We start from the raw sequence: 19150 nt of genomic DNA, 5'->3' as shown, positions 1-19150 counted from the left end.
GCTTTATATTACGTTTGCTTATAACACGACTAAACAAGAAACTACATATATAGACTCCATTCAGCCTTGTTCACGGACGGGAAATAAGGACGGCGCTCGATGCCATGCTACCACACGAACCTGACGAGATTTACGTGGTTGCCGATGCGTTTACACAACGTGCAGAAGAAGCGAGGCAGGTCGCAACCGTGCGAATACGCCTGCAGCTTGCTGCAGGTGTGTCACACAGGTCGCTATGATGCCCATAATAGACCTGTAACTTACGAACTCGGTGACCGAGTATGCGTCTGGACGCCCAAACGAAAACGGGGGCCATCCTAGATGCTCCTCAGATTATATTTCGGACCCTAAACGTGCTGCAGCGGCTAAGTGACGTCACATACGAGGTAATTCGAAATAGTCCTTACTGCACAATGCGCCGCCAACATCGCTCTGAATTTGCGAAAACACCCGTGTACTTAGATTTAGGTGCACGTTAAAGAACCCCAGGTGGTCGAAATTTCCGGAGTCCTCCACTACGGCGTGCCTCATAATCAGAAAGTGGTTTTGGCACGTAAAACCCCATAATTTAATTTTTTTTTAACCGCTCTGAATTTGTGCACGCAGTGCGCTTGAAGCCATATGTCAACGAGTGACTGTACTACGGACTTCTCTTTTCCCCAAGTGAACTTTTTTGTTTAGCATTGGGGCCATGCATTTTTAGAGAGAGGGCAAGTGACATGTTCTGTATGTGGACATATAGACGACGATGAGGATAGTGCTTTAACGGACTCCATGTAGTGGGACTGGGGAAATGCCGACGAAGAAGACGTCTTTGTTCTGGTAGTTTTGCAACAAGCTGTTCCGCCGTCTTGCTCTTGCTCAACGTGTTGTCTTCTGTTCACGTTGAACCGCGACAGTGTGTGTGTGTGTGTATATTTATATATATATATATATATATATATATATATATATATATATATATATATATATATATATATATATATATATATATATATATATATATATATATGTGGGGGGGGGGGGTTTCTATGTACGTATGCTGCCAGATATTGACCAACCATATTACAGCTACGAAACCATGGTAGCCTTGGTAAAGAAAGTCTCCCTTCAAGCGTTCAACCCTGTTGTCATCTAGCTCACGAGGGCGACGCTAACCACGGTTTCATCTATTTCAGTTCATTCAACTATGGTGGCATCGGTACTGCAATTGCTCACGAGTTGGGGCACAGCTTGACCTACTCAGGTAAAATCAATATATCTTTTGTCTTGTTATCCTGCAACCAATACGATCCCATTTGATCAATGTTCCACAATGCCAGAGAAGCAGACGCAGTAATAGCCAACGAGCATGACAAAAATGAAGCTTTTTCCTTCTCAAATGCATTATTACGGTTTTCATTTTTCATTTATGCACATCAGGGCCAGTAAATGTGTAGTAATTCCCTAGTCCACAGCCGGGGCCATTATCTACCATGAACGTGCAGTGCTAATTAACTTGACCATGGTCTGAGGTATCGGTGGCAGTACCGCGGCCACCTGCTATTGCGCTTCTGCAACCTCACGCGACGCCCTCATCCTCCCCTATGCTGCCTGCCATTATTGGGGCTCATTGGCTTCCATGACAAGTGGGCAAAATGTTCTTCAGCTGCTTTAGGCGTGAGCTAAGTGATTAATTTTCCCAATTCACCCAAATCTGCGAGACCCCTACTATTACAAACATTCGCGCTTTAAGCTTCCTATCGACTGCGATCTTCCTTAAGTTTGCTACTTAATCAAATCTTTGAATAAACTCGCGTCCTTTACTGTACGTCATCCTATGCATCAGCTGGTCGTGCGACCACCTGGGTTCTGAGTCTTCCTTTGACGCCAACGCTTCGAGATGGTGCCACAGCTACCTTTTCTAGCAGCTTTAGCTGCGCTTTAGGGTTTCTTCAGTAGTTTCAATTGTATTCTAATGCGCGTATTTGCTTTCTGGTTGATGCAAACATAAAATAGGTTACTCGCTGTGTCGCTTAGCTACTTCTATATATTTTGGCGACCAGTAAATATTTTTTCCTTATTTACCACCCATGCTCAGAACCTACGCTACACTGCGATTGCGGTTAATTCCTTATTTAGGCATACAACTTTGGCATGAATTCAATATAGTATTGATGTAAGCTTATTATTGCGAAAACAGTACATGGCTCATGAGACGGTAAATTCGTTGGTGTTGGCGATGGCATGGCCACGCCATGATCCGAAAAGGCTACCAACCCTCGACCTTTGATGGGAGTCGAATTCATTACCTTTGGTGTTAATTAAGGCTTCCGAACCCACGACCTTTGGTGGCGGTCAAACTCTCGATCTTTGGTGAGAGTCGAGTTTAAGACATTTGGTGTTTTTAAGGCGATGTTGATTAGGCCACACATAATTAAGGTAGAGTTAATTACGGCAGTCGAAGCCATATCCTTTGGTGGGAGTCGAACCCTTGATCTTCAAGGGAGTCGAGCCTTAACACTTTGGTGTTAAGGCGCAGTTAAGACACACTAACCTACAACCTTTGGTCGAAGTAGAAGCCATGACTTTTGGTGTTATTTAAGGTGTTGTTAATTAGGGCACAGTTAGTTATGATAGGGTTAAGACATTTTCTGCTGCGATCTTCGTCCCTAAGAGCTGCAAACACCTACGCATTCGGAGCGCCCGGGGAGCCGCTCCGGCAAACCGGAGCAAAACTGTGTGATTCCGTCCTCCACTTCGTGATGTCGTGAACTATATGTTCTCACAATTCTAAATATCCGCAAGGCACTCCAGTAATCTTAGAGAACACGCCGGTGCAGTTGAAGTCGTCACTTCGTGGCTGCGGACGCAGCGGATCGCGAGACTCGCGACAGCGGTGCCCACATTTGCCATCCGTGTTTATATTCTAGTTGATTGTACTCTAGGCAAAGGTGCAGTAGTGCTACGGAAAACCTTAGCGACGCTCAGTGGTGTTTCCGAACGCCGAGAAGGGCAGCTCGGCTTTCCGGTCGTGCCACTACAGTATATTGTAGTTAACTATAATAAGCAGGGAAGAAGCTTGGGCATGTTGGTAATGGGCAAGAGCTGTTTGAGTCAGTAAGCCGTCTCTGGCTTTATCTAAGAAAGAGCTTGACTTCCTGGCCTAGACGGCCCGTGGCAGTTTTTCTTCTCTCTGTCGGTTCTTTGCAGCATTATATATATATGTGTGTGTGTGTGTGCGCGCGTGTGTGTGTGTGTGTGTGTGTGTGTGTGTGTGTGTGTGTGTGTGTGTGTGTGTGTGTGTGTGTGTGTGTGTGTGTGTGTGTGTGTGTGTGTGTGTGTGTTGTTCGGTATACGGTCTTAAACATGGGTGGTGTAATTAAAATAGCTCCCTAGAGTACATAAAAAATCCTCACGTTTATATAAAACGTCCTAGCCACCAATATACATGCACGCATTCAGCTCTACTATAATTGAGTAATACGCTATCAGGAATGGAAGTATTTGTGCTTCTTTTACAATAAAACAATTTCTAAAACACCTTAAAGTAGAGTTATCCGAAACACAGCTTGTTTATTCCGCGAAATTTAATTTTAAGCTTCAATATACCACTGTCTTGCGTACCTTGAGCCAAAGGTTTAAAAATTCAAAGACGATTACGATACTTCCTGATGCGAAGATTTATTGCAGCTGTATACGTGTTTTCATTTCGCGTTATATTTGTAGGCGTGGACAATTTGTCTCGTGCAGCAAGTTGCGAACCGAGCTATGTGTCGCGCCATTGCCCCGCTAATCACAACGCGTATCGCGTTTCACAGCAGCCGCCGCCGACAGACCTCCACTCATGCAGCGCTTCGTTTCCGCAGAGACGACGCGCGCTACTGCGGCGCCATCTCGTAGCTATCGTCGCCGCTAAGCCCGTCATGCTCGGCACTGCACCTTTCTTCTCACGCTTTGCCATACCCTCCTCCTCCGCTTTTCTCCTCGCACTCTCTTCACTGTTGCTATCTTTCAGCCGCGGTCCGCGTTCGGCCGCCTAGCAGCGTCACTCTAAAGTTCGCAAATGCCACGTAGCTAAAGAGATGCAAGGTAACGGTGTTACCATCCCTTGGAGTTGCTCAGATTATTTTTTGCATGCCGCCTAATTACACAATAAGTCTTAACTAATTACCTTCTCAACTGTTATAATTAGATGAAAAATTCCGATGAGAAAACTGCAGAGCAACATGAACAACTCACAATTCAACTTTCTATTGCTCTTTACGTGCTACATAAAAGTGTTTTTGCAACAATGAAACAAGCTCGCGAATACAGGCAAAGTGCCTAGAGCGGCCAGTCGCGTGGCAATATTTCGTGCATTCGCGAACTTCTTTCAGACTTGAGAAAACGCATTTACGTAGCCCGTATTGAGCGACATAAAGTTGTATCGGGAGTGTTTCAAGTTGCTGTAAATTTTCGAATGAAAACTTTCATCTAATTATAATATTATAGAAAGCGAATAAATAATTAAGACTGATTAAGTAACTACGTGGAGCGCAGAAAATAATCTTTGCATGTCCAAGCGACGACAAACATCATTAGCTTGTTTATGCCCAGCTACGTTACATTTCCCTATTTTTACCGTTTGGCTCAAGTTACGAGGCATGCCCTTTATGGCCCTTGCGCCTTAAAACCCCAAATGCCATCCTCATCATCAACACCCTACATGTATAAACGTGGAAATCAATGTATTCATGTATAGCTCACCTTAGAATCTATTTTTTGCTCTAGGTATCAGCACAAGCCTAACCAGGGAATTCGAAGAGCTCATAAAATGTTCATTGGCATCGTTTAAGAACAAAACTTCTTGCTTCGAGAAACAATACAAACCGGTTAACAAAAGACTGCTTCTGGTGAGAACCGCACGGTATTCTTGTTGGATAAACTGCAGCATTGTCGAATATGTGTATTACTAATTCCAAATATTTTAGTAACGATAAATATTTCTGTGCATCTTACATTAAAAGTAATGTGCCTTTTGGTGATTGACGATTCTGCTCGCTAGAAATTATGGGTCTGTGCTGTTGAAATTGCATAGGTTTCTTAAAGTATCCATTAAAAATTATTTAAAGATGTATTTAGCTTGATGTATTCGAATATAGAAATTAATATATAATAGATGTAATATAGTAATGAAATCGCCGTTATTTATAGTATTCATTTTAGGTTGATAATAGGTTTGCTTTCTTTAGAGTGCTATTAAATTAATTTATTAATTAATACGTTAATTATTACATTTACCTGTAGTAGATGTCGCCACTGGAAAGGTGGACGTTGCAGCGCGTTTGTTCTTCACGTCTCATAAGACACCATGTAGTATAACGAATCAGACAAGTTGCCTCGTTATAAAAGTTTATTTTCTTGGTTGAATTAAATTTAGACGCATTTTAAAGTGCTCCCGTTGTATGATATCACGAACATTCGTAATGAAAAACGAACTTGTTTTAGGAACTTGACGAGAATTACAACGAAAGTACGAGTGCTGAAGCAGACGTAAGTATTTACTATTTATGACTTTGACATTATGATATATACACTTATTGAACACTTTGCAAGAAGGCCACAAGAACTATTGCGCAATATTGTAATTACAGGTGCCTACAACGGCAGTTTTCAATTCCGCAGGCATAGCGATATCCTGTATTAAGTAACTCAATGACCAGAGAAAAGGTGTGCGAAGAAAGAAATATTGAATTCTGACGTTTATCATTAGCCAATCGCGAACTATTACGGACATTATAAGGTTGAGCATCATTCATTTCCGGCAAGCAATGAATATTCAGTATACAAACAACATACACTACAGCTTTTACGTGCCGTCCACAGGAATGTGCTCGCTGCTGCCGTGACCTAATGCTAAACAGCAGATCCCTCAGCCACTAAACCACCATGTCGGGAATAACATCTACCCTGTCCCCTTCTCCCCCCTCCCTTACCACCGCCCGTACAACCTGGCTATAAATGTAACCAATATAGATTTCTTAGTCGAAAAAATAATCTCGATGCATAAGGCATGTTTTCATTGCTTCCGTTCTCAATATTCTTAGCTTGCAACACTTCATCTATTGCGCGCTATAACATACATGCTATGATTTAGCTGAGAATGTAACATCAACAGTTCCGTAAGATATCCTGTGTTTCGCATACTATGATCGTGTGCGTATCCTTTATCTAAGCATTATTGTTTTATTGTGATAGCAATTCTGTGGACACTCTAGGTGGATTTCTGCCGTCGTCGTCGGCGTCGACAATAATCTGATTTTTCGCATAAGTACAAAGCGCGATAACATTACGGCAGCGTGCCTTATGCTGGAGGTGCGAGCGAAAGCTTGCGAGGGTGAGCTGCGAAGTGCGGTGCCTTGGTGCGGCGGTGCCTTCTCGCGTTCGCAAGGGAGGAAGGCGGGAAGGGAGGGCGCCGTCTTCTCACGTGCGTAAGGGGAAGGGGGTGATGGGGGTAGGCTTCTGAGCATCTCCTCTTCCACTGCAGCCATAGAATAAAGAACCTGCAGCTATGGAGGCTCCGCGCATCGTATCGGAGTAATCTTCGCTCGAGTCGAAGGCACGAGACGTTCATTTGAGGGATCGCCAGCCGTTTGTGCGCATGCGCGGGTTAGATTGGGCGCGAGAAAAAATCTGAGGGCTTTTGCTCCTTGAATATATGACTCTGCCTAGGCACTACCGAGGAGGTTTCCTAGAGCATGTGTAGGCGTTTGTCCCTAGGCGTGCCGGCATTGCGTAGTGGGGACGAGTTCGTTTACTCTCGGACGCTGGCGGCAAGCGCTGTAAAATAGGTGAAGCGCAGCGGGTACTGAGGCCCGATTTGGCAACCGCTGTATTGGACACACTGTCTCGCACCTGCAGCGCTCGTTAGTCGAGCGCCCTCAGCCAGTCGTGGCGGCTCATGGCTTTCTCGCGCCTTACGGCGATGTACCTTGTAAATGACAGATGTTTTTGTAGGAGCAGTACCGACCGTAGTAGAGCCAGGACCGCATATATTGAAAAAAGTTGCGTGGCCCGGTAGTCCGAACTTTGCGTTACAAGTTGGCGGCTGGACGTAATTATATTTATTCAATCGTGTCTGTTTAATTGTAACAGCGTGTCATTATTTCGCATTATTGACGGCGCCTCCAAGACACCAATGCGGCAACGGGGCACCAAAGCTAGAACCCGAACTGGTCCATGGGTTGGAGCTCGCAGAGGTCTGCGCGTGCCAGGGATGTATAAGATCAGCTGTACGCGATAGCGGACAGCCAGTTCTTTATGCTAACACCTCCTGGTACGCATCGGCCTCCGCGACCCTAACCCACGGATAGCCCTGCTTCGAGCTTTGATCCCACCGCTACCTCTTGGATGTCCTGGAGATCCTGCGCCGCCTGCTTTATTATAACCTCAGGTGCTCTCCTGAGGCCTCCGTTTCCCGGTAACATGTGGCCTCCTTGCGCAATGCTTCTAAAATATTCAATCTATCGGCGCGACGAAAAAATCGACCCGTGACTTATACAACACCAGTCAGTACATTGCCCCTCCAGACACAGCGATCACCAAGGGGCGTCCGCGCCCACTGCCTCAGCGCGCGGTCAGCCGGGCTGAGCGTAAACAAACTCGACCGCACTCCGCAATGCCGGCATGTCTAGGGGACAAACGTATATAACACGCACTAAGAAACCTCCTCCGTGGTGCCTAGGCAGGGTCATATATTCAAAGAGCAAGAGCCCCCAGATTTTCTTTCTCGAGCCCGCTCTTACTCGTGCCTGCGCACAAACGGCTGGCGATCCCTCAAATGAACGGCTAGTGTCCAAGGCTAGCCTGTACACTGACATCTCGCGCGCGCGCTTCGCATTGAAGTGAAGGGCGGCATGAAGGAGGAATTTCCCTTTTTTCGTTCGTCGAACACTGCTGTGACCTTGATTATTGCATTGCTTTTAAAAAACTTGGCTAAGCTGCCTTAACATGTAAAACCGAACTGATTTATTAATCATATTGTTTTGATGCGAAAGCATCAAATGGACCCTTGAGCGAAATAGCCGGTGTCGGTAGTAGCTAAACGGCAGCTAAATTCCCATTGGCTGCGACGTCACGTCACGTGCGTGCCTCGATGGAGTTGAGCCGGCGAACTGGAACACCTGGTGCTGCGTTAGCGTGCATGGTGTTCAGCCAGGGGAGAGGGTATTGCCGTGACACCACGTCAGCAGAGCGCCTCGACGGAGCAGATACGGTGACGTGACCCCGCGGGGCGAGGCGGATTGTCGTCGTCGAGGTAGTCGCGTGACGCACGTGAGCGGGTGCCGCCGTCTCGCTCTCGAAAGCCGGTGCACAGTCGCTATCTCTTTCTGTGTCACCCCTCTCGGTTTAGCTGCTGCGCGCGCCTGCTGGCCTTTGCGCCAGCTCCTACTTCCTCAGTCTGCTGCTGCTAGTTCCCCACAGGAGGTCGGCGACATGCGGCGTCCTTGATTTCTCGGCAATATCCTACGAAAGATTCCGATCTACAGCCAACATGCTAACGTAGGAAGTGTACAAAAAAGATTACCCGCACCAGTTTAATTGCAAGCTCGATGACCTACCTCGTATCAAAACTGGAAAACATTAATCGCAATGCAAAACTTGAAGGACCCCTCAGTGGCATTCAAATGGACATTAATGCTGTCGCATTCTCAATTCATAAGAAGCGCTTCTGTGTCCTCAGAATTATTTCTTTAAAGGCGAGACAGAAGGCGTGTGTTTGTACGAAAGAAGGTATTGCGAACGCATTTGAAGGCCACCTGCGTTTGGGACCGACCGTTAGCGTTGAGCACGGACTCTCAACACGACCGGCATTCACGAGCAAAGGCGCTTAAGAGGACAACCCACTAGAAAGCGCGGGAGAGGACGACCAGCTATATCGTTCCAATCCTTCTCTGCAATTACCCCCAGGAACGAAAAGGGAGCAACCGGGCGACCTAACAGCTTGTCCCAATGAGTAGGTCATAGTAGGTCTTGAGCTGTTTGCGTTGACAATGTCTGGCACACAACAACGCATGCCCGAAGACAGTTCAACGGGTTCGATCACGTAGTTGACCGGAGAAGTGCGTTCGACGACGAGATAGGGGCCTTCATACTTGGGCCGTAGTTTTGACGAGAGCACAGGTGCAGTGGAAGGGACCAAGAACCACACAAGCGCTCCGGAGAGGAAAATGGGCACAAATGTGCTGTCACCGCAAGCGGTCTTCTGGCGCTCCTGGTCGTTTGAAGTAAAGGACCATGCGACATCGCGACTCTTTTCGGCATGTCTGGCTGTGGCAGAAATAGGCGCACACTCATATGCATCTGGCTTGTACGGAAGGATTGTCTCGATTGGATGCGAGGGGGATCGGCCGTACAAAAAGAAGAAGCGTTAGAAGCCAGTGGTGCTCTGAGTGGTTCTATTGTAGGCGTAGGTTGCGAAGCGAAGAATATCATCCCAATTTGTGTGGTCGGAGGCTACGTACATTGCGAGCATGTCGCCAAGCGTATGGTTAAAGCGTTCAGCGAGGCCATTGGTCTGCTGATAGTAAGCAGTAGTTGTGTCGTGCACAACGTGGTACTCTTTGAGGATGGCTTCGACAACTTCCGACAAGATGACACGTCCGCGATAGCTGAGCAATCGCTGTGGTGGACCATCACGCAGTATGAATCGGCGAAGCAGGAAAGAGGCAAAATCACGCGCTATAGCCGCTGGGAGTACGGCAGCTTCAGCGTATCGCGTGAGCTGGTCAACAGCCACGATGTCCCAGTGGTTACCAGTAGATGTCAGGGGAAGTGGCCCATATAAGTTGATGCCGACGCACCCGAGCGGCCGGGTAGGGCAAGGTAACGGTTGCAGACCAGCTGGCATGTGGCGCGGTGAAGATTTCCGGCGCTGACAATCGGGACACGAGCCGAGCCAGTAGTATACACAGCGCGCCAATAGTACCGATGTCCAATGCGCTGGTAAGTTTTGAACACTCCTGAACGTGCACACTGTGAGTCAGAGTAGAATGACGTGCATATTTCAGAATGCAGGCTGTGGGGTACTGCTAGCAACCACTGGCGGCCATCGACGGTGTAATTGCGTCAGTGGGGTAGGTGATCGCGAATAGCGAAGTGGTGGGCTTGCCGAAGTAATGCGCCAGTGGTTGGTTGTGCCGATGGATCAGAGAGAAAGCCTATCAGCGAGGCAATCCAGTGGCGCTTGCGCTGTTCGGAAGCGATGGTGCGAATGTCGATGGAAGCAACGGCAAGCTGGGATACGGAGCAACGGCCATTGTCGTTGGGCAATGGAGAGCGCGAGAGGGCGTCGGCGTCAGCGGGCCAGCGGCCGCTACGGTAAATCACGCGAATATCGTAGTCCTGCACGCGAAGGGCCCAACGGTCAAGACGGCTTGAGGAGTCCTTCAGTGACGACAAACAACAAAGTGCGCTGTGGTCCGTGACGACGTCAAATGGGCGGCCAAACAAATATGGCCGGAACTTATTAAGAGCCCAGATGATAGCCAAACATTCTTTTTCTGTCACGGTGTAGTTACTTTCGGCTTTCGCAAATGTGCGACTTGCATGAGCCACAACGTATTCAGAAAACCCGTATTTGCGCTTTCATGCTGAAGAACGTATTTCATTACATTTTCATGCGGAAGAACGTATGTTGGTCAAGCCGGCAGATGCATCAATGAGAGATTAAAAGAGCATCGATATAACGTCGCTAGGGTAATCTTGGGTTGTTTGGGTATTCACTGCCGAGGTTGTTCCTGCAAGCCCATGTTTGAAAGTACTTCCATTCTGTATAGGGCTCATAGCAGGATGACGAGGGATATTGTGGAGGCCTATGAGATTGCAAAATTAGAGGAAAAGTGCGTAAGCAAGCCTTCGGTATCGCTATCTGAAAAGGGGATACGATTCCTCGGTTTATTTTTGTGACCACTGCAGTACATATTTTCCCCATACCTTGCACACGTGTACGGTTTATCTGAATTCACCATTGAATGTTCTTTTTTGCTGTTAAGTTTGTTTCCGCTCGTACGGTATATATTTATCAATGCGTGAGAAAATAAAATCTATAGTTGAAAGTAAAGTGCTGTGTCTGTGTATCTGTTTCTTCCTACGTCCTCGTACAGTAGCGCTTATACACTCTACCGTGACATCCCACTTGTTGTGCTTACCGATGCGCTCATACGATGTCAGCCAGTCTTCGACGTCGACCTTGCTAGTGACGATAAATATTCCCAGGTGACGTAGCTGGTTTAGGACTTCCTGCGCTGGTGCCTGAGCGGCGGAGGCAGTGTCAGTAGTCATAACAGTGGAACCAAGTTGACGCCCACTGCGAAGATCCAAGGCCGGCTTGTGGCGAGGTTACCCCGTAAATCCACAAAAATGTTTCGGGGAGAAAATGTATGTATTTAGAATGCATACAGTTACAAGGGTGTAGCTCAGTGAGCGGGTTAACACCGTCAACCGATCTTCGAAACGCTTAAATCTCCTCTTCACCTGCCAAGGTCATTTTGTCCACAGCAGCACAAGCTCGTACGTGACAATACTGCGAACGCCTAGTGGCACTCTGACGACCAGGAAGTTAGAGGCCGGCTGTTTACCAGGAGTTTCGTTAAGGGAGGTATGATGGTGGCGAAGTTTCGGATGAATCGTCTAAAGTAGGAACACAGAGATACAAAACTGTCTATGTCTTTGACGGATGTAGGTTCAGGGAATTCGGCAATGACCCGAAGTTTGGCTGGATTGGGGAGAATTCCATGCTTGGAGACGGCGTAGCCTAAACTTGTCAGCTGCCGAGTAGCAAATCGAAACTTCTTAAGGTTTAGTTGAAGCCCTGCGTTCGTTAAACGCGTTAAATCAGACCGTAGCCATTCAAGGTGCGTAGCGAAATCAGGAGCAAAAAAAGGCAACGTCGATTGATAGCACATGCACGTGTGCCACTTGAAGCCGAGCAGAACTGTGTCCATCATGCGCTCAAACGTTGGGGTCGCATTACAAAGTCCAAAAGGCAATACGTTAAATTCGTATAAGCCGTCGGGTGGGACATGTAGTTTCCTCGAGAGCGAACCATTGTCGGTGAGCGGCAAATGCGACAGCGGCGAGAGCTAGATTCCAGTTCGTGCTCACTGAATAACAACATTGTGGCGCGAGAGAAAATCCCAGCCGAGGATAAGGTCATGAGAGCACGACGAAGGGATAGTGTATTCTATGGCATAATGAACGTCGGCGATGACAACACGAGAAGTTCAAGCTGCCAAGGGTTGAACGTGCTGAGCACTGGCTCTGCGGAGGGACAGTCCAGAAAGGGTCGTCAGGACTTTCCGAATTAAGCGGCAAAGCTTAGCGTTCCTAAGACTTGATGGGGCTTGATGGGCTTGAGGGGCTTGATGCTCAGATGACAGCAGAGGTGTTGTGGGAAAGGCACTTAGTCTTTGGCTGCTCTGGGAAAAAAGTGAAGAAGCAAACATTACAGCATGGACACATTGGCGTGTGAATTGCAGTGCATAGCCAGTGCGATATGCTTAGAGAGCTGACGGGAGATAGTAAGGCGCACGTAAAAGCGGTGAGTTAAAAAAGAAAACTTATGAATGAGAGAGGGAATAGCAGGGCCCTTACGAATGGACAAAGGTTATGAGGTGTACTAAATTTTGAAGGCTGAAACGCTGATGGGATGTGAACAAGAAGCATGAATGAGTCTAAGAGTCAAGATTTTCAACGGATTCAAAAGTGTTTATGAGACTTACTTCGCCTGGGTTCCAGATAGTGGATGAGTAGACTAACGTAGACTTGACTAATGATATTAAGCCAGTAGTTTCACATCTTTCGGATTATTTTTTCAAGTCGTTTTTCAACCGGCAGTTTTTATGTTATGACATGACATTATGAACGCGCGCGTTGCCGGACACATCGTTACATGAGGTCACTCCTGGACATTATTACGTAGTTAACAGTTCACCAGTTCTGCGACCAATATTGCAAAGAAAGTGGGATATGACGACAAGTAAATGACATAGGTTTGGATTTATTAGGGTTCAGGGACATAAGCCCGCCATCGAACCGTTATAGGTTATGGTCACGGTCTTGCTGTAGTATTATTTCGCTGGATGGGCTAGTAACGGTTCGGTTTTACGCGGTAATCAATAAACATACGGATTTGTGAAGCTACGTACATGCAAGGCTACATAGTTATTGCATAGCCGTAATAAAGAAATGCGAAGGTTGTGGGATCGTTCCCAACTCCGGCAAATTGTTTTATCATCCACTTTCATTTCGATTAATTTATCGTTTCGTTATTTCATTTATTAAGTAAAAGTAATTTCCCCTATGTTGTCCTTGGTGTCAGAATTTGTTGGCTTCTTCTGATTTGACTTATAAAATGATCTGGCCCTTCGGCTAACCCCCTTCCTTCTCGTTTATTGCATGACGAGGGTCTTGAATGCGGCCACATTGACGCCTTCAGGTAGAATGTGTGGGTTTATTGACCGGTTGCCTTCACCCAAAAGAAATCACGTTCTCGTTACGCCTGTAGCAGAAAGGATGTTCTACATCCACCGACAAGGTCTGTGAGTGGTGACGCTGGATAACACTCCCAGGTTTTTACTGGGAAACATGAATACCCTAGAAAGTGGATGGGTAAACTGCACCGCAGTAGCTCAATTGGTAGAGCATCGCACGCGAAATGCGAAGGTTGTGGGATCGTTCCCACCTCCGGCAAATTGTTTTATCATCCACTTTCATTTCGATTAATTTATCGTTTCGTTATTTCATTTATTAAGTACAAGTAATTTCCCCTATGTCGTCCTTGGTGTCAGTGTTTGTTGGATTCTTGTCATATTTCCTATAAATATACATTCATGTAGGTTGCCGGCGACAGTCATTTTATATTATCGCCAACTCTCTTTAGCGGTGTTTGCTCCAGATATGCAGCAACTCGCTCACCTATTCACGTGCTTGTTTACAAGAAGAAATAAAACGTAGCAATACCTTACGATTAGGCAAGTGCCAACTAAACATTTCTTTATATCGGAATACATGTCATGTCTTGTACTGCCATCTATAATAGCACAAAAGGAAAAAAAACATGAGTAGCACTAATGGTGCCAAGTAAAGCCGAGAAAATGAACAAGGCCTCTGATTCTAGAACCATTATCATCACGAACATTGAGAACCACTGTTAAGTCAACGTCCAGGGCTAAAGACACTGCGAACGATGTCATGTTAACAGCGCCTTAGGCCCACAGATCAATTGCACTCATAGTGACCCCCCAGTGCGAAAGGACGAACACTGTTGAACGCGAACAACGTCGTTTTCACCACATCTAACATGCATAAGAATGATTTTTTTGTTTCGTGCAAGAGAAGTTTCCTTTTTAAGAATCAATAATTGGACATCTGCAATGCTCATCACGTGAAACATACGTCATGTTGCGGAGTTACGTGAACGACACACCACTGCCGCTTACCCAACCATCAAGAAAATCCGCCAAATAATTTAGAAGCTTTTCAGCGGACAACTTGAAGTAGAGGTGGACGATGTTTCCTTAGGTGCTGAGACACGAAGTTGGTAGCCTGTAGGATATAGAAATTGGAATCTCTCATATTGAAACTTTTCATTAAAAATGACATAGTGACCCATCATACGTAGTACCTGCCCTTGTGCTTTGAAGGCAGGCGTGCGCAACCTTCAAGGTTCTGTCTAACTGAAATCGAACAATAAAACAACCTCTTGGCGGACAAATCTTGTTGTCTCAACAAGATATGTTGGCAGCGTGCCGTAAGCACTGCGAGAAATGTTCTATTAGAGCCACTCCTGTGAAATTATATTCACTCAAATCGCTTTAAAACTGATCTATCAGAGCCTTTGACTAACCTGTCACCCACAGAAGATTTGTGCTTCTGTACCTTGTAGGATCTGAAGCCCCATAGTACAGTGATGCTACCACATTTACATCATACAATCCCGTTGACTATTCGCAAACATGCTACGTCCTAAAGCGCAGAGTACATCCGTCTGTTGTGCGATGTTTTATATGATGGATTGTGTCCTCTCTACCACACAAAGGTTTGTTCCTGGAAGCCTGAAAAGGAGTCTGTAAAAGGTCACTTTACGACTAAGAAGCTTTTTACATGGCGATGCACAGCGTCAAACCAGCAACCTCGATGAGTTTGCAGACTCGCCGGCTTCACTTTCTTACGCTTCTTAAATTTATGAAAGCCAGACACTTGCTTTCAATAATCGCCGCCGAAAGCAACAAGGAGAAAAATACGCATATTTATCCAAGTCTTTCGTTCTGATACAGTGGTGCAATAAGAATTGCGTAAAGCTGACAACCCTTTGTTGCAGTGAGGCGACGCTGGATTTCGGACGCCATTCCGCGGAACAGAAAAGGCCGTGTTCTAGTAGGCGGCTACGTAATCCTACCACATGCTTGCTTGATTTTCACCATTTCTGAAGCATTCCTCCACTCAAGTTCGACAGGCCCTCTCAGTGCCACAATGCAAGCACCGTGCCCATCTCTGTAGTTCCACCCGCATGGTATACTTATTGTATAATTGAGCAACATTCAATGTGATGTTGAATGCATCCACTTCAGCAGTGAACTGAGCCACTACGTGGCCATGCCGACCACTTACCCGTATTTTACGCTAATTTTAAAGATATGTGCAGCTTAAGCAATGTTTACAGCGCACACATGGCTAGTAATTCATTATTTACACTCATGTGTGACAGCCTTCTCGCAATGAGCTGTGTCACTTGCTAAAGCAATGTAGACGACAGCAGTCACGTTTCTAGAGCCAAGGATATTAAAGGTTACTCTATTATTTTCGAGGACACTTCGACGATGATACCTGGCCATGCGGGATGGCTACACCATGACAGAAGTAAGAATGTCGCATAATGTCACGTTTGGTTGGCTCCCCTCTTTTTTGGGTAGTTTGAAATGATGAAATCGGTAGTGACGCAAGACTGGGGCGAAAGTGCAGGCTGCTGTTCGTAAGGTTTCTCACCGTCGCCGCTCTCGCTTTGTGATAGTCAGCGATGCCTTCGTGGTGCAAGAACGGTAGCAGGGAGCATGCTCACATATTCAATTTATCGCATCTCCGAGAATGCAATTTGTGCTCCTAGGATGATGTTATGCAAGACGCCGTGCACTTGTTCACTGAGGCTTGTACGTACAAAGCAATCTTATTGAGGCCGGTAGTGGAGCGCGTACAGGCCAGCAGCTACCCACAAGCTGTGATGTGCAGGACACTATGAGGTTAATAGGTAACAGGTGTTCCGGGAGGTTTGGGAAAACTTTAATGGTTCCAGGACTTACATTTGAGAACGTGGTTCTTTGCTTCAAGATAGATGTACAACCGAGGCTTCATAGCAACCAAATGTCATTGGGGCGGCTCGCATTAGGTACTCATGGGTAGACTATAAATAAACCCTGCCGGATGGTGTGGGCTGAGCAAGATTTGAAGCGAGGGAAGCTTAGAGTAAAAGAAATTTCGAAGAACTCTTGAGGAACCTGAAATAGAATAAATGGGTTGCGGGAATATTCAACTATTCCTACAAGAAAAATGTCGACTTACAGTGGAGGAAACAAACTAGAAAGCTTACATTAAAGTATGCAGCGGGTATAGTAAGCGACATGGCAGCAAAGAATATTAAACGGGTGTGAATAAAGAAGTAAACAAGCACGCTAAGTCAGATAGGCTGAGATTATGGGTGGCGGCCATCAGCAACAGCTAAGAGCTAAAATGAAATCAGGAACGAAAACATTTATGATAACCCGAAGTGAAGGTCTATACTTTTCGAAATGAGATCAGGATGCCCTAGAACGCGTAGTTACAAAGAGAGTTACATCAAAGAACAAGACGCATGTGCTTGCTGCGGTAAACCTAAGGAAATGATGGAATACGTTTATTAGAATGGGAAGATATCTACCCGATGGTCGATGTAGGCTCCGTTGGCCTCCTTGAAGCCTAGGAAATGAGAGGTAGCGGGGGGAAATAAAAATGTCTAAAATAGAGATCAGTAATAGGCAGTCACGGTTTTTGTGGTAGAGAAGCACAGAGACCACAAACAACGGAGGGGTACAAACCAGAAGTTCCCAATAAGGGCTCATAAAGTTGGATGCTGGGAATTTTGTCTGCAAAAAATAAATAAATAAAATAGAATAGCTCAGAGATTCGGCAAAATAAGAGTAGCTTTGTGGCGCAACTCACCACGCCATTTGTTAGGGTATGCTCATAGCATCCATCCATACATCCATCTGCACATATCATGTGTTTACCTGCATGTCTGCAATATGCACAGGAACGCATCGTGCGCCCAGGGTTGTCGACATTCTGCAGAATGTTTATAGCTATGTCACTATATATGTCTCTGAAAGCGCCTGTAACGTATTTGTTCATACAAAAATGTACGCTAGAGTATGCACAAGGTATAACTTTCAAATATGACTCGCTGCAGCTGTTTTATGGGTTAGTTGAAAGCTCTTTCTTTAACAGTATTCGTTTTCGTTACACATAAAACGCTGTAATAAAACTAAATGTATTCATTTTCGTTATACATAAAACATTGTTAAAAAACTAAAAAGACAACTTTTTTTTTTCAGGCATACCAAGCGTTCTTTAGGAATTTCAGCAACTACGCAAGTATAACTTATATGTCATTAGTACTTGGCAGACCAGAAAAAAATATGCTAACTCACCCCATTGCTTCTTATCTGGAATGCGGATAGACAACCTCGTTTGAACATCGCAGTATCCAAGAGAGAAAATCCTACATAGTTACCCGGAATCTATTTCTATCCAGCACTTAATAATAAGCGGCGGGAACTTTTGAAAGCATTTGCAAGTTAGTTTTTTATTTTGATAATGTATGGCGAGAGCTCTTCACAGAACAAAGTTCCTTAATGAACAGTTATTTTTGTCATTTTTAGAGCTGAAATCAAACACAAGAATACCAGGAACTGTGCAGTGTATAAGCCTCCTGTAATACAATAAACAAAAAATACATGTAGATTGTACCGCTAGGCAGGCAACATTTTATAGATTGCATACTATGCAGCATGCAGTGATTAGTGATTTGTTGTTTTGTATATAGCAGATTTCTTTTTCTCGTGAGAGAACACTTTGGGTGTCAGAATATACAGTCGTACGTACGGGCTGTGTTGTTTCTTGGCGCCATATTTATGAGTGTACAATGAAATAATATGCTAGCTGGCTGACACAAAACGCAGCATAGGGCCTACCGCTTTCCAAGACCTAATGATGTCATCAACATAAAGAATTCGTGATACAGCTTTCTGTCGATTGATACGCGCTACATAGAAGCGTTTTCCGCGCGTAAAAGAAGCCTGCGAATACACGCAGAGTGCCTGGAGCGGCCAATCGAGCTGCAATTTTGCCTGTTATCATCTGTTTCCTAGGTACTCGAACCGACTATAGGCAATTCAAGGAGCAGTTCTCCGTGTCATCACGAGGCTTCCCAATCATACAGCAGCTGCAGAGGAAGTGCATGGATATGAAAAGTTGTCCTCTTTCCGCGCAGCCATTGAAGCACCGAAGGCAGTCAATGAGGGATGTCTTAGCCATACCAGACAAGGCAAGCTACGTGGTAAAGGACACATCAACTTTATCCTCACTGCCATGAAAAATTCCACCGTGGAATCCCATTACGGTCATTGACACCATGTCAGCTGCCCGAAACAGGCGGAATAAATGCGCACGGCCGGGCAGCATTCGCAGAGTGCCATTTCCGGAGACTGGCGGAAGCCCTAGTGAGCCTCTAATTCCTCATGTACAGGTTCCTCAGGTTTCTCTAATTCCTCATGTACATGGTCTCTCCGAAAGATTAGAAAACTCGGAAGAAACTACGGAGTAAAGGTGGGTTTTTTGGCAAAAAACAATATAGGGAGTGTATGTTCAAAGATAAAACAAAAGTTTAGGGCAAGGATGATGTTAAGAACGAGTCTACTGTAAGGTACAGGCATCAGTTTGTTGAATGTATAAAGAATACTGTATATAGAATCCCTATGCCGTGCGGACACGTGTACGTCGGATGTGTTAATGATTAAATGTGTTAAACCAGCAGATGTGTTAAGATTAGGTTAGTTTAAAAGCACGCCCTAGCACATATTTGTGCTTGCATTCTAAC

At 45.6% G+C, this 19150-nt stretch overlaps 1 protein-coding gene and 1 long non-coding RNA gene across 2 annotated transcripts in view; both read left to right on the top strand.

Annotated features, from left to right (window-relative positions):
* The window catches only part of LOC126519819 (membrane metallo-endopeptidase-like 1), a 46987-nt gene extending 45685 nt beyond the window's left edge, over positions 1-1302 (top strand). The window contains exon 11 of the mRNA XM_072285212.1: positions 1179-1302. Coding sequence (XP_072141313.1) covers positions 1179-1302 — 124 coding nt within the window. The remainder of the gene's footprint in view (positions 1-1178) is intronic.
* Positions 1303-4756: 3454 nt separating this feature from the next.
* Positions 4757-17642, top strand: LOC129382069 (uncharacterized). Its single transcript, XR_008610143.1, has 3 exons — positions 4757-4874; positions 5470-5514; positions 17607-17642. It is a non-coding gene; the product is annotated as an uncharacterized lncRNA (long non-coding RNA).
* Positions 17643-19150: the final 1508 nt, after the last annotated feature.

Source organism: Dermacentor andersoni, chromosome 11 (genome assembly GCF_023375885.2).
Source record: "Dermacentor andersoni chromosome 11, qqDerAnde1_hic_scaffold, whole genome shotgun sequence".
In the NCBI taxonomy this organism is placed as follows: Eukaryota; Metazoa; Arthropoda; class Arachnida; order Ixodida; family Ixodidae; genus Dermacentor; species Dermacentor andersoni.
The sequence above is the reverse complement of the archived record's forward strand: the minus strand, read 5'-3'. Positions and strand labels throughout refer to the sequence as shown.